This window comes from Astyanax mexicanus, chromosome 17 (assembly GCF_023375975.1).
Source record: "Astyanax mexicanus isolate ESR-SI-001 chromosome 17, AstMex3_surface, whole genome shotgun sequence".
NCBI classification, from domain to species: Eukaryota; Metazoa; Chordata; class Actinopteri; order Characiformes; family Acestrorhamphidae; genus Astyanax; species Astyanax mexicanus.
Window position 1 is genome coordinate 32,437,563 of NC_064424.1, and position 13,832 is coordinate 32,451,394.

At 34.8% G+C, this 13,832-nt stretch overlaps 2 protein-coding genes and 1 long non-coding RNA gene across 5 annotated transcripts in view; 1 reads left to right on the top strand and 2 right to left on the bottom strand.

The window, feature by feature from the left end:
* The window catches only part of LOC103041279 (endoplasmic reticulum metallopeptidase 1), a 55,253-nt gene that overhangs the window by 4,092 nt on the left and 37,329 nt on the right, over positions 1–13,832 (bottom strand). The window contains exons 11-13 of the mRNA XM_007230620.4: positions 13,018–13,170; positions 11,213–11,415; positions 10,721–10,836 (exon numbers count right to left, since the gene is read on the bottom strand). Coding sequence (XP_007230682.3) covers positions 10,721–10,836; positions 11,213–11,415; positions 13,018–13,170 — 472 coding nt within the window. The remainder of the gene's footprint in view (positions 1–10,720; positions 10,837–11,212; positions 11,416–13,017; positions 13,171–13,832) is intronic.
* Positions 707–10,707, bottom strand: LOC125782422 (uncharacterized). Of its 3 annotated transcripts, none has more exons than XR_007425099.1 (3): positions 8,053–10,707; positions 6,517–7,296; positions 707–1,177 (listed from the first exon to the last, which is right to left on the bottom strand). It is a non-coding gene; the product is annotated as an uncharacterized LOC125782422 (long non-coding RNA). The 3 variants fall into 3 exon arrangements; XR_007425097.1 differs by having other exon boundaries at positions 707–1,201; XR_007425098.1 differs by lacking the exon at positions 8,053–10,707 and having other exon boundaries at positions 707–1,201; positions 6,517–7,074; positions 7,273–8,044.
* LOC111193548 (retinitis pigmentosa 1-like 1 protein) lies at positions 4,134–5,340 on the top strand. Its single transcript, XM_049466408.1, has 2 exons — positions 4,134–4,668; positions 4,806–5,340. Exons 1-2 carry the CDS (start codon positions 4,227–4,229, stop codon positions 5,300–5,302), a joined length of 939 nt encoding a protein of 312 aa, XP_049322365.1. The 5' UTR covers positions 4,134–4,226; the 3' UTR covers positions 5,303–5,340.

A 13,832-nucleotide genomic window follows, 5' to 3' on the forward strand; every position in this document is an offset into this window, starting at 1 on the left:
TTTTAATACTGCTGGAGCAGTATTATTAGAGTTAGATGCTAATCGCTAAGCGTTCCCTGTTCAGAGGTGAGTTATCGACCTGTAAGTCTGTGCTGCTTTGCCTGGCTAGCATTAGCTAGATGCTAAGCGCTAACTCTCTCAGAGGTGAGTTTTATCAGCCTGTAATCTGCTTGTTTACAGTGTTAAAACAAGCTACGGGGGACGAATCGCTAGCTAATATCTCACTGTCTTACCAGAACACGCAGGATTACTCAGTGTAACGCTGTCGTTTAAGTTTGGGTTAACTTTACTAGTTTAGGTGACTAGCTAGCGTGCTAGCGGATAGCTATGCTAACGCTGGTGCAGCAAGCCTTAGTGGACATCTGGAAATCTAAGCTTACTGTAAATAAACTGAAGCACGTTACTCACCCAAATAAACAGTTTTCAGGAGAGGAATCTGTGTAGATTAATATCCAGCACTCGTTTGACTTTGAAAGAGCTAGATTTATATATACTGAGACGCTCCACCGGCAAGCGACCACCCCCGGTGGGGGAAGGGAAACATGGCGCCACCCCTGTTCACTTTGATATAGGCACCCTTTCTAGTGTCACTTAACGCGCCTTATAATGCGATGCGCCCTATGTATGGAAAAATAGCAGAAAATAGGCGTTCTTTGATAGTGCGTCTTATAATACAGTGCGCCTTATAGTCCGAAAAATACGGTAACTTTTTTTTTTTTAGCAATTTAAAAATTATAGTGAGGTGTACCTTCTGCTTAGTATAGTGAGGTGTAAACTGCTTAGTCTACACAATTTAAGTTGTGAGTTATAACTAGCTACCTTAGCTTTAGTTTAACTAGATAACTTAACTTAGCTAATTTAACTGGCTAGCCTAGATTTAATTTAACTAGCTAGCCTAGCTTTAATTTAACTAAGGTTAGCTAACCTAGCTTTAATTTAAATAGATAACCTAGCTTTAATTTAATTATCTAGCCTAGTTTTATTTTAACTAGCTAGCCTAGTTTTAATTTAACTAAGGTTAGCTAACCTAGCTTTAATTTAACTAGCTAACCTAGGTTTAATTTAACTAGCTAGCTTAGCTTTAATTTAACTAAGGTTAGCTAGCCTAGCTTTAATTTAACTAACTAGCCTAGCTTTAATTTAACTAGCCAACCTAGCTTTAATTTAACTAGCTAACCTAGCTTTAATTTAACTAACTAACCTAGCTTTAATTTAACTAGCTAGCCTAGTTTTAATTTAACTAACTAACCTAGCTTTAATTTAACTAGCTAGCCTAGTTTTAATTTAACTAGCTAGCCTAGTTTTAATTTAACTAGCTAGCCTAGTTTTAATTTAACTAGCTAGCCTAGTTTTAATTTAACTAGCTAGCCTAGTTTTAATTTAACTAAGGTTAGCTAACCTAGCTTTAATTTAACTAGCTAACCTAGTTTTAATTTAACTAAGGTTAGCTAACCTAGCTTTAATTTAACAAAGGTTAGCTAACCTAGCTTTAATTTAATTAGCTAGCCTAGCTTTAATGTAACTAGCTAACCTAGCTTTAATTTAACTAGCTAACCTAGCTTTAATTTAATTATCTAGCCTAGTTTTATTTTAACTAGCTAGCCTAGTTTTAATTTAACTAAGGTTAGCTAACCTAGCTTTAATTTAACAAAGGTTAGCTAACCTAGCTTTAATGTAACTAGCTAACCTAGCTTTAATTTAACTAGCTAACCTAGCTTTAATTTAATTATCTAGCCTAGTTTTATTTTAACTAGCTAGCCTAGTTTTAATTTAACTAAGGTTAGCTAACTTAGCTTTAATTTAACTAGGTAGCTTAGCTTTAATTTAACTAAGGTTAGCTAGCCTATCTTTAATTTAACTAGCTAGCCTAGCTTTAATTTAACTAGGCAACCTAGCTTTAATTTAACTAGCTAACCTAACTTTAATTTAACGAGCTAGCCTAGCTTTAATTTAACTAGCTAACCTAGCTTTAAGTTAACTAGCTACCTTTGCTTTAAGTTAACTAGCTACCTTTGCTTTAAGTTATAATTTATTGCTAGCTAACCTAGCATTCATTTATAAGTTATAATTAGCTAACCTATCTTTAATTTAGGTTATAACTAGCTAACCTATCTTTAATTTTGGATTTATTACTAGCTAACCTAGCTTTAATTTATAAGTTATAATTAGCTATTTTAGCATTAAGTTAACTAGTTAGCTAGCTAAATTAGCTTTGAGATATGTTTTAATTAGCTAATCTAGCTATCTCACTTCATCCCATGAAATAGCTATGCTAATTTATTTTGTATTAAGGATTTAGCTGTAGATTATTAAACTTTCACAGTTAAACTTTAAATTAGGCATGTTACAAATGGGTTCAGAATACTGAAACTTGTTTTTAATCTAAGAGTATTCTGACCCACTTGTAACTAAGTAGCATTGTGTTGCTGGTGGTCATTGTTTGTTTATTTCTCATTTTCTTCCTTTGTTATAAGATGAAACCTGGGAAGGAAGGCACCATCACTGTCTCAGCCCGTTGTTGGAAGACTGCAAAAGCACAAGCTTACAGCCAGTGGGACGGCACGAGTGCTACTGATGGAACTCTTTAATGTTGATGTTTTTCTGAACTTTAAGCATACCTTTATCTGTTTCTGTATTATACATATAGTAGTATATGGTAGTATATATTCTTGAATTTATAGTGAAGTGTATTGTTAAATATAGAATAAAATAAATTGTGATGTGTGGTAATAGATGGTATGTGTATTATTGATAGTAATATTAAAATATATTCTTGAATACATAGTGAAGTGTATTGTTCAAAATATAAAGTACAATATATAGTACATTGCAACATATGTTCATATGTTGCCATTGCTGTTACAGTTTCCATTTTAGCTATATTGGTATCTGCACATTTGACCAGTCAGTCAGTCAATCTACATTTAAAATTTAACAGTTGAGAGTCTTAAACCAACAGAAAATAAAACTGCTTGAATTCAATAGAGAATAAATAGACTTCTTGGTCTATTAGTGACTTATTAACCCCTTATTAAATACATTGTGAGGGGGATTGATTGATAAAATATTTATTCAGTTCTTTTTAGTGTCTAATTAGTGATGAACAGAACCTCACTTTAGAATACGGTACACTTCTTGGTCTATTAGTGACTTATTAAGCCCTGATTAAGTCAGTAAAGTCCAGCACAGCCATAACCTTACCAAACTCATATAGATTAAATTGCGGCCAATTATACACTTACAACATGTAGATTTAGCTAATAGTTAATGCTTAATAACCTGCTTAACAGGGTGCTAACATAACTGTTTATAGTGCACTATAAGAACTATTACAGCCATTATTAATCATTTCCACATAACAGACCACTAATTAAGCACCAATAACACTTACACAGAATAAAGACTAATAAGTAGTGAATAAATCATTTATAAATGTCTAATTAAGGTTTTAAGCAAATAATAAAATTAATATGTGCCTAATTTGTGTTCCTTAAAATAAAGTGTTACCAACAATACATAGCCTATTAACCTGTATTATTCTGTTTGTTTTTTGTATTACTTCATTTTTTTTTGTTTCCTTTTTTGATTTTACTGTTTTATTGGGTCTATATAATATATTATTAAAAATATTTTTTAAGGTATGTTTATATATTTATGTATATATATACAAATTTACATTTTTGCCAATTGTGGTCCAATTTTTCTGCCATAATTCACAACACTAGCGATGCAAATATTTCTGTGCATGTGAACAATCTGAAGAATCTTCTACAGTTTTTTTAATCATCACAATACATTTGCACAATAGTGTTTGTGTGTGTGTGTATATATATATATATATATATATATATATATATATATATATATATATATATATATATACACACACACACAAATACATATATATATATATATATATATATATATATATATATATATGGTATACAGGACTTGAATGGGGATTAATTGGGTTTGTCTATATTATATTGTGTTTGTGTTTAGACACAGTATTACTGGGTACGTAGGCTGCGCTGCTGTAGAATGTTGGTACGAGTGTTCTAAAGGTGATGATGTCATCAGCAATTCGATTGGCTGAGTGTGATTCTGAACCAGCATTCAGACAGGTATAAATAGCTGCACGCTGGAGTTTTTGGTCTGTTGGGTGTTCGGTGTTGGAGAGAGCAGTTCGAAAGAATAGTGCTACCCATAGCTACAGACAACTAGACATGGTGCAGATGCTGAAAGCGTTAATCGTTCCAGGTGTGCTGGCCGTCGCCGGCTGCTGCTGGTGGTGGTATAGCTCCCGGAAGAAGACTCCAGGTACCAGCCAGGACAGTGAGGAGAAGGAGGATGAGCTTTCTTCCTCTAATGGAGAAGAGCAGTGTGTTCAGTCTGGGACTAGAGCACCTCCCTCAAGCCCAGAGGAGCTCCCCCTTCTGGACTGTGTGGACGACATCAAGCTAGCAGAGAGCAGTGAGGAGGAAATGCAGCTTGAGGAGCCAATCATCATAGAGGATCCTCAGACTAAAGACACAACAGTGTCTGCTATAGAGCTTCCAGAGCTCACTGTGGTTGATGACCTGTCTTCTTCTTCTGAAGATGAACAGTGTGCTCAGTCAAGCCCAGAGGAGCTCCCCCTTCAGGACAGTGTGGAAGACAGCCAGCCAGGTAAGAGCAGTGAGGGGAAAAGCAGCTTGAGGAGCCAATCACCATCATAGAGGATCCTCAGGCTGAATACACTCCAGTGTCTGCTATAGAGCTTCCAGAGCTCAAAGTAATTGATGACCTTTCTTCTTCTTCTGAAGATGGACAGTGTGCTCAGTCAAGCCCAGAGGAGCTCCCCCTTCAGGACTGTGCGGGCGACAGTCGGCCAGCAGAGAGCAGTGAGGGGAAAAGCCAGCTTGAGGAGCCGTCCACCACAATAGAGGATCCTCAGGCTGAAGACACTCCAGTGTCAGCTGTAGAGCTTCCAGATCTGAGTTCCGTAGATGACCTGTCTTCCTGTTCTGAAGATAGACAGTGTCCTCAGTCTGAGACTGTCTCAAGCCCAGAGGAGCTCCCCCTTCAGGACAGTGTGGACGACAGCCAGCCAGCAAAGAGCAGTGCGGGGAAAAGGCAGCTTGAGGAGCCAATCATCAGCAAAGACATACCAGCTTCCTTTCTGGGACGATGGACAAAACCACGGGTCCTTTCCACCTCCGTGCCTGTGAAGCCCTTTTTCATAAGGGATGAAAAGTACGAGGACACAATGGAGAGCTTTTCCCAGGTGGCATGGGACTCAGTAATGGATGATTGGTATTAACTTACCAAATAAAAGCTAAAAAATATATATATATATCAGCTCTGGAGTCATGTGACTTTCTTTTTGTATTAACAAGATAAAGATAAAGATATCCTTTATTAATCCCACAATGGTGAAAAAAAATACAATGTTACAGCAGTACAGAGGAAAAGACAGAGAAACAGGTCAGGGAAAATATAAACAAATAATAATAAATCCATATATACAAAAACAATTACAAGAAATATATAAAGATAATTTAAAAAATCTATATAGCAAAGGAAAAGAATATATACATCTAGTGCATAGAGATATGATTATGGTAGGGTGTGACCAGTATTATTCCACAACGAGTGGCAGCAGTGAATAAATATCAAATAAATAGCAGATAAAAAGGTGAGAAAATATTGCACGTTAAAAATATTGCACAAATGGTGATAAGGAGATCACAGTACATGTAGTGAGATGGATATTGCACACTTTAAGCATTACAGCTATACTGAGTAGAATGTAAGTTTCCAACCTTTGTTTGAATCTATTAAAATATGTTCAGTTATTTATATTGGTAATATGTATATAGGTTATTTAATACATATAATAAGAAATCATAAGGAATAAAATAAGAGAGCTTTTCATTATTATTTTAACAGTTTGTTACAGTATTCTGTAACAAACTGTATAGGCAGTATTCTGGTAATATGAATTGAATCAAAGGTTTAAAGGTATTTTAGATGTAAATGCAGTGGTAAAAGGCACAAATATAATGAGACCCTGGAATGAAATGTTTAACATTTATTTTTGGTTTTAATGCATCCTCACTACAAAAGGTGTATTTCCCCCCTGCATTTTAGATATTTTAAACGGTTTGGTTACTATAATCAGTAATAGTCTCTCATGGCTGTACAGGATTCAGACACTAGACAATGGGGTGGTTAAAACAGGCAAGATCAACACTGTTAAATAACAGCAAAATGGAGCAAACATACAATAAATGAGAAACAGTCCAAGGGTCATACACAAGCAAGGCAATATTGAAGAGTAGGCAAGGCAATATCAAAGGGTCAGTAAATACAAAAACAGCTAACAAAGGTAGATAAGCCATCAGTGCTCAGCAAGGAGTCTGTGTAGTGAGGGTATATTTATATGGTTGTGGAAAGGAGAATTCAATACTCTGGTGATTGGCGTGCGGGTAGAGCTGGAAATTAGTCTAATTAATTTAACTAAGGTTAGCTAACCTAGCTTTAATTTAACTAGCTAGCCTAGCTTTAATTTAACTAGCCAACCTAGCTTTAATTTAACTAGCTAACCTAGCTTTAATTTAACTAGCTAACCTAGCTTAAATTTAACTAACTAACCTAACTTTAATTTAACTAGCTAGCCAAGCTTTAATTTAACTGGCTAACCTAGCTTTAATTTAACTAGCTAGCCTATATTTAATTTAACTAGCTAGTTTAGCTTAAATTTAACTAAGGTTAGCTAGCCTAGCTTTAATTTAACTAGCTAGCCTAGCTTTAATTTAACTAGCTAGCCTAGCTTTAATTTAACTAGCCAACCTAGCTTTAATTTAACTAGCTAACCTAGCTTTAATTTAACTAACTAACCTAACTTTAATTTAACTAGCTAGCCAAGCTTTAATTTAACTGGCTAACCTAGCTTTAATTTAACTAGCTAGCCTATATTTAATTTAACTAGCTAGTTTAGCTTAAATTTAACTAGCTAGCCTAGCTTTAATTTAACTAGCTAGCCTAGCTTTAATTTAACTAGCCAACCTAGCTTTAATTTAACTAGCTAACCTAGCTTAAATTTAACTAACTAACCTAACTTTAATTTAACTAGCTAGCCAAGCTTTAATTTAACTGGCTAACCTAGCTTTAATTTAACTAGCTAGCCTATATTTAATTTAACTAGCTAGTTTAGCTTAAATTTAACTAAGGTTAGCTAGCCTAGCTTTAATTTAACTAGCTAGCCTAGCTTTAATTTAACTAGCCAACCTAGCTTTAATTTAACTAGCTAACCTAGCTAAAATTTAACTAACTAACCTAGCTTTAATCTAACTAGCTAACTTAGATTTAATTTAACTAACTAACCTAGCTTTAATGTAACTAGCTAACCTAGCTTTAATTTAACTAACTAATCTAGCTTTGATTTAACTAACTAAACTAACTTTAATTTAACTCGCTAACCTAGCTTTAATTTAACTAACTAACCTAGCTTTGATTTAACTAACTAACCTAACTTTAATTTAACTCGCTAACCTAGCTTTAATTTGACTAGCTAACCTAGCTTTAATTTAACTAGCTAACCTAACTTTAATTTAACTAGCTAACCTAGCTTTAATTTAACTAGCTAACCTAACTTTAATTTAACGAGCTAGCCTAGCTTTAATTTAACTAGCTAACCTAGCTTTAATTTAACTAGCTAACCTAACTTTAATTTAACGAGCTAGCCTAGCTTTAATTTAACTAGCTAACCTAGCTTTAATTTAACTAGCTAACCTAACTTTAATTTAACTAGCTAGCCTAGCTTTAATTTAACTGGCTAACCTAGCTTTAATGTAACTACCTAACCTAGGTTTAATTTAATTATCTAGCCTAGCTTTAATTTAACTAGCTAGCCTAGCTTTAATTTAACTAGCTAGCCTAGCTTTAATTTAACTAAGGTTAGCTAACCTAGCTTTAATTTAACTAGCTAACCTAGCTTAAATTTAACTAGCTAGCTTAGCTTTAATTTAACTAAGGTTAGCTAGTCTAGCTTTAATTTAACTAGCTAACCTAGCTTTAATTTAACTAGCTAACCTAGCTTTAATTTAACTAACTAACCTAGCTTTAATTTAACTAGCTAGCTTAGCTTTAAGTTATAATGTATAACTAGCTAACCTAACTTTAATTTAACTAGCTAGTCTATCTTTAAATTAACTAGCTACCTTTCCTTTAATTTAACTAGCTAATCTAGCTTTAAGTTATAATTTATTGCTAGCTAACCTAGCATTCATGTATAAGTTATAATTAGCTAACCTATCTTTAATTTAGGTTATAACTAGCTAACCTAGCTTTAATTTTGGATTTATTACTAGCTAACCTAGCTTTAATTTATAAGTTATAATTAGCTATTTTAGCATTAAGTTAACTAGTTAGCTAGCTAAATTAGCTTTGAGATATGTTTTAATTAGCTAATCTAGCTATCTCACTTCATCCCATGAAATAGCTATGCTAATTTATTTTGTATTAAGGATTTAGCTGTAAATTACTTTCACAGTTAAACTTTAAATTAGGCATGTTACAAATGGGTTCCGAATACTGAAACTTGTTTTTAATCTAAGAGTATTCTGACCCACTTGTAACTAAGTAGCATTGTGTTGCTGGTGGTCATTGTTTGTTTATTTCTCATTTTCTTCCTTTGTTACAAGATGAAACCTGGGAAGGAAGGCACCATCACTGTCTCAGCCCGTTGTTGGAAGACTGCAAAAGCACAAGCTTACAGCCAGTGGGACGGCACGAGTGCTACTGATGGAACTCTTTAATGTTGATGTTTTTCTGAACTTTAAGCATACCTTTATCTGTTTTTGTATTATACATATAGTAGTATATGGTAGTATATATTCTTGAATTTATAGTGAAGTGTATTGTTAAATATATAATAAAATAAATTGTGATGTGTGGTAATAGATGGTATGTGTATTATTGATAGTAATATTAAAATATATTCTTGAATACATAGTGAAGTGTATTGTTCAAAATATAAAGTACAATATATAGTACATTGCAACATATGTGGTAATAAATGGTACATAATAATTGATAAGTCATGTTCATATGTTGCCATTGCTGTTACAGTTGCCATTTTAGCTATATTGGTATCTGCACATTTGACCAGTCAGTCAGTCAATCTACATTTTAAATTTAACAGTTGAGAGCTTTAACCAACAGAAAATAAAACTGCTTGAATTCAATAGAGAATAAATAGACTTCTTGGTCTATTAGTGACTTATTAACCCCTTATTAAATACATTGTGAGGGGGATTGATTGATAAAATATTTATTCAGTTCTTTTTAGTGTCTAATTAGTGATGAACAGAACCTCACTTTAGAATATGGTACACTTCTTGGTCTATTGGTGACTTATTAAGCCCTGATGAACTCAGTAAAGTCCAGCACAGCCATAACCTTACCAAACTCACATAGATCAAATTGCGGCCAATTATACACTTACAACATGTAGATTTAGCTAATAGTTAATGCTTAACAGGGTGCTAACATAACTGTTTATAGTGCACTATAAGAACTAATACAGCCATTATAAATCATTTCCACATAACAGACCACTAATTAAGCACCAATAACACTTACACAGAATAAAGACTAATACGTAGTGAATAAATCATATATAAATGTCTAATTAAGGTTTTATTAAGCAAATAATAAAATTAATATGTGCCTAATTTGTGTTCCTTAAAATAAAGTGTTTATGAATTCTAACCATTGTTTTACAAAGCCTCCTCATTTTAGGGGCTCAAAAGTAATTGAACAAATTAACTTAATAATTTGTTACTTACCATAAATAAAATGTTTATTTCTAATACTTTCTTGAGAAAACTTTGCAGGCAATGGCTGCCTGAAGTCTGGAACCCATGAACCTCACCACCAAACACTGGGTTTCATCCTTTATGATGATTTGTCAGGTCTTTACTGCAGCATCTTCAGTTGTTGATGTTTCTGCCTTTAGTTTTGCCGTAAGCAATTGACATAAAGATGCTTGATCTGGTAATTGACTCGACCACAGCACAATATTCCACTACTTTACCTTAAAGAAACCTTTGATGGCTTTTGCAGTATGTTTTGCTGCATTTGGTTCAATCTGAGCAGAAAGTAAATCCCTTTACACGTCAGAATGCATTCTTTTTGCTTCTGTCTTCTATCAAATCATTTAACTGATGGCAGATTGATAAGGGATTATAGCACATGGAGTCCATAAAATAGCTTTTGAGATCATTTGTCCGATTACTTTTGATACGTTAGAGAATAAATCAATTTACCCACTGCTGAAATTTGCCAACTTGGGAACACAGTACTGGAAATTACTGGAAATATATTTTTGCAATATATATTGTGATATAAAAAAAAATACAGGAGTTTATAGCAGATTTATGAACTGCATTTCATTTTTGGCTTTAGTGATAAATAGTGCTGGGCGGTATGACCAAAAATATATATCACAGTATTTTACAGTATTTTCACGGTACATTACAGTATTTTTTAATCACTATTATTATTTCTATTTTTTGGGCTTAATATTGGTTTGTGACTAACTCTACTGTCAGGGGTACAAATAATATATAACACTAAAAAAATCAAAATCAAATGACTTGCAGGAAAAATTGTGATTGGGACATCCCTAATCAAAATATTTTACACCATCAGAAAAAACACTGAGGAGACTCACCTTTAGCTTCAAAGCCCAGTTTTACAGCCCCCCATTCTGTCACCTGCTTCGAGACCAGTGTGAATTCTAGTGGGGATTTAGGAGACACTGTTGGAGCCGGCATATACCAATTCTTCCTAAAACACCAAAAACAATGAGAGAAAGAGTTTACAGAGTTGATTAAATAACTTTTTTTTATACAGTAGTATCATTTTATACAATTTTCTTTTTATTATAGATGTTGTGGTGGGTTTTAATTGGGTTAAATAACAGTTTTTCAACAGTTTTTCATATGTACCACTGTACATATCATAAAAGAATAAAAGTCGACAGTATTCTGATAATGATCCAGCTCATATTTTAATCTTTATTTGATTATATTTTTCTCTCTGTAAGGAAACACTGGGCTGTTGGTTTGTGTTAGTTTGGATGCTCTAGGCTGAAAGGGAGAAGCTAAACTGCTGTAAGTAGAATTTTTCTATTACTCTTGAGATAAAAGATAAGCCAGCTCACTTGACAAGGAACTTGACAGGCAGGAACCAGGGGAAGCCGCAGAAGGGCAGGTCGTCTGGGCAGCGGGTGCGGATGGTGTCGTTTATCTCGGGGATGTGAGGGGTTACGTGGCTCATGCCCGTGTAGTCGAAGCTGTTGATCCACAGGCCAGAGTCCATCCTCTCCACTGAACCGTCCAAATCATGGAATGTGCGTACAGTATGCTAAACAGCGTAACAAAGAAACATTAAAGATTGATACCTGGACCTCAGTGTATCGATTCAATTTTTATAAACTCAAGTAACACTTTATACTGTGCTGTGTTTTTTCCACCCCTACCAACCACACAATATTCAAATAGTTTAGAAGTGCATACTAGTTACTCTACTAACTACAAGGAGTACCGCAGCAACCATATATCAATATGTAAGCAACCCTAGCACCCCCTCGCTGGCCAATTTACCATAAGTAGTATGGTACTTTAAGTAGTACCTAAAATCCTTTAATTTATCTAAAAATCATCAGTGCACCTTTTAATCCAGGGGCACCTTATCTATCAATTTTACCAGTCAGACTGTAAGGAGCAGTAAAGCCACTTCACTAAAGTACAGAGTTATAAAAGAGTTTCAGTTTACTTTTCCAGCACAGAGGCTGGAGCAGTATTAGCATTAGCCCCTAACCGCCATTTCCCTGTTCAGAGGCAAGTATTATCAAACTGTGGCCTGCTGCTAACCCCAGCTAGCACTGCTGGAGCAGTATTAGCATTACCTGCTAACCGTTTTAGCTCTTTCGGCATTCAGAGGTGAGTATTATTGGACTGTAGTTTGTGGTAGCCTTACTGTGTTAAAACAAGCTACGTGGGACGATCCGCTATCTAAAATCTGCTTGGCTTACTGTAGCACTCAGGGTTCCTCAATGTAGCGCTGTCAGGTGGCATTTGCCGCTAACCACTAATGATTAGTCACTAATGCTAAGGCTGGAGAAAAAAAATCGGGAATCTAAGCTTACTGTAAATAAACGGAAACACTTTTCTCACCCAAATGAGCAGTTTTTAGGAGAGAAATCTGTGTAGATTAACATCCAGCACTTGTTTGACTTTAAAAGAAAGCCTTTTTTTATTACAGTTTTGTTTACGTAACTTAGCTTTACTTAACTTAGTTAGCTACCCCCACCACCACCCAGCGACGAGACCTGCTGAATTAGAAATTCCTTATATTGTCTCTTAAAATGCACCTTATAATCCAGTGCGCCCTATGTATAAAAAAATAAACCAGAAAATAGACGTTTATTGATTGTGCGCCTTATAGTGCAAAAAATGTAACTGTATTTTATTTTCATTAAATATATCCACTTTTAAAATTCTTTTTTAGTCTTTTGCTGAATATTGTTGTTATTAATCTGCTTTTTTTTTAAATGATAGACACCACTAGTTATAATACAGAACTATAATCATGTTCTGTGGTCAATTTTGTGCCCATATTGGGAGCTCAATTTCTAATCTGGATTTCTCTTAGAAACAGACTCTAATGCTGGAAAAGGTACTGAAGGAGGAGGTGTTCATATAAATGTAAGCATTATATGTAAAAAAAAAAAAAAAAAAACTGACCATCAAATATTGACTGTATATATACACACACATTCACATACGATCAGGTAATTTTAGTAGCTACATGAAAAGCTTATTGATTTACAAAGTTACAAAGTCAGCATTGGTTTGTAGTGTAAATGTGAGCTAAGTTAGGGCTGATGTTTGTGTGTGTGTGTGTGTGTGTGTGAGAACAGGGTTCCCTGAATGATGAAAGAGCAGAAGGGTGGTGTAGGGTTACCTGTATGATGACACGTTTTGGTCGAGGGCTGGTCGGATCGGCAGAGTACGGAAAAAACAGGCCACAGGAGACCAGGATCAACATCACCACAAACCCCGCCCCCAGAGCCGCCAGCACCCGCTTAGTGCTGCGTGCCAGGTAGATGAAGTGCATCTGAGAGAGAGAGAGAGAGAGAGAGAGAGAGAGAGAGAGAAATTACAATAAACATTTAATATACGCACATGTAGTGATTAGCGCTAAATAACAAGCTATCAGAATAAAAAACTTCAGTGATAAGATCATCCAAGGCTCATGTAGATGTCAGGTGTGAACAGGGCCACTTTTAACCAAACTGGTTACCAGCATGTAGTGCTCCTTTAGGTCCTTTTTAAATCTATCCTCTAGTTTGGTGTGGGGAAGTATCACAGGCCAGATGTTGATTCAGTAGAAGTCAGGTAGGAAGCAGTTAAGTTAAATTTTATTTATATAGAGCAACAAATGTCACAAAACAGCTTTACAGAGGTACGGGTCCACGCCTCTTATGAGTAACCACCACAGTGATGGTGGCAATACTGGCAAAGAAAAACTCCCTCACATTAAAGGTACGTTTTGTAGGAAATGAGAGCGAGAGTGTAAAACAACGATTTTAAAACACCACAGGGAGTAGTCTGCCCCGCCCACCCCTGTCCAGATACACTCGGGTTTTTGTGTTTTTTGTTGTTTGTACATTATAAACCGGCTCATGTGAACTTTATCCATAGTTAGATAAATTAGCTTCATGCACCGCTAGCTGTGTTAGCCTTAGTCAAGCCTGTTATACCAGAAAAATCCCACTG

Bases quoted from the DNA above. Each gene is read 5' to 3' on its own strand.
- LOC111193548 (XM_049466408.1), top strand. From the start codon at position 4,227: ATGGTGCAGATGCTGAAAGCGTTAATCGTTCCAGGTGTGCTGGCCGTC. The intron at 4,669-4,805 runs GTAAGAGCAGTG...CTTCTTCTGAAG, and splicing joins TGTGGAAGACAGCCAGCCAG to ATGGACAGTGTGCTCAGTCA.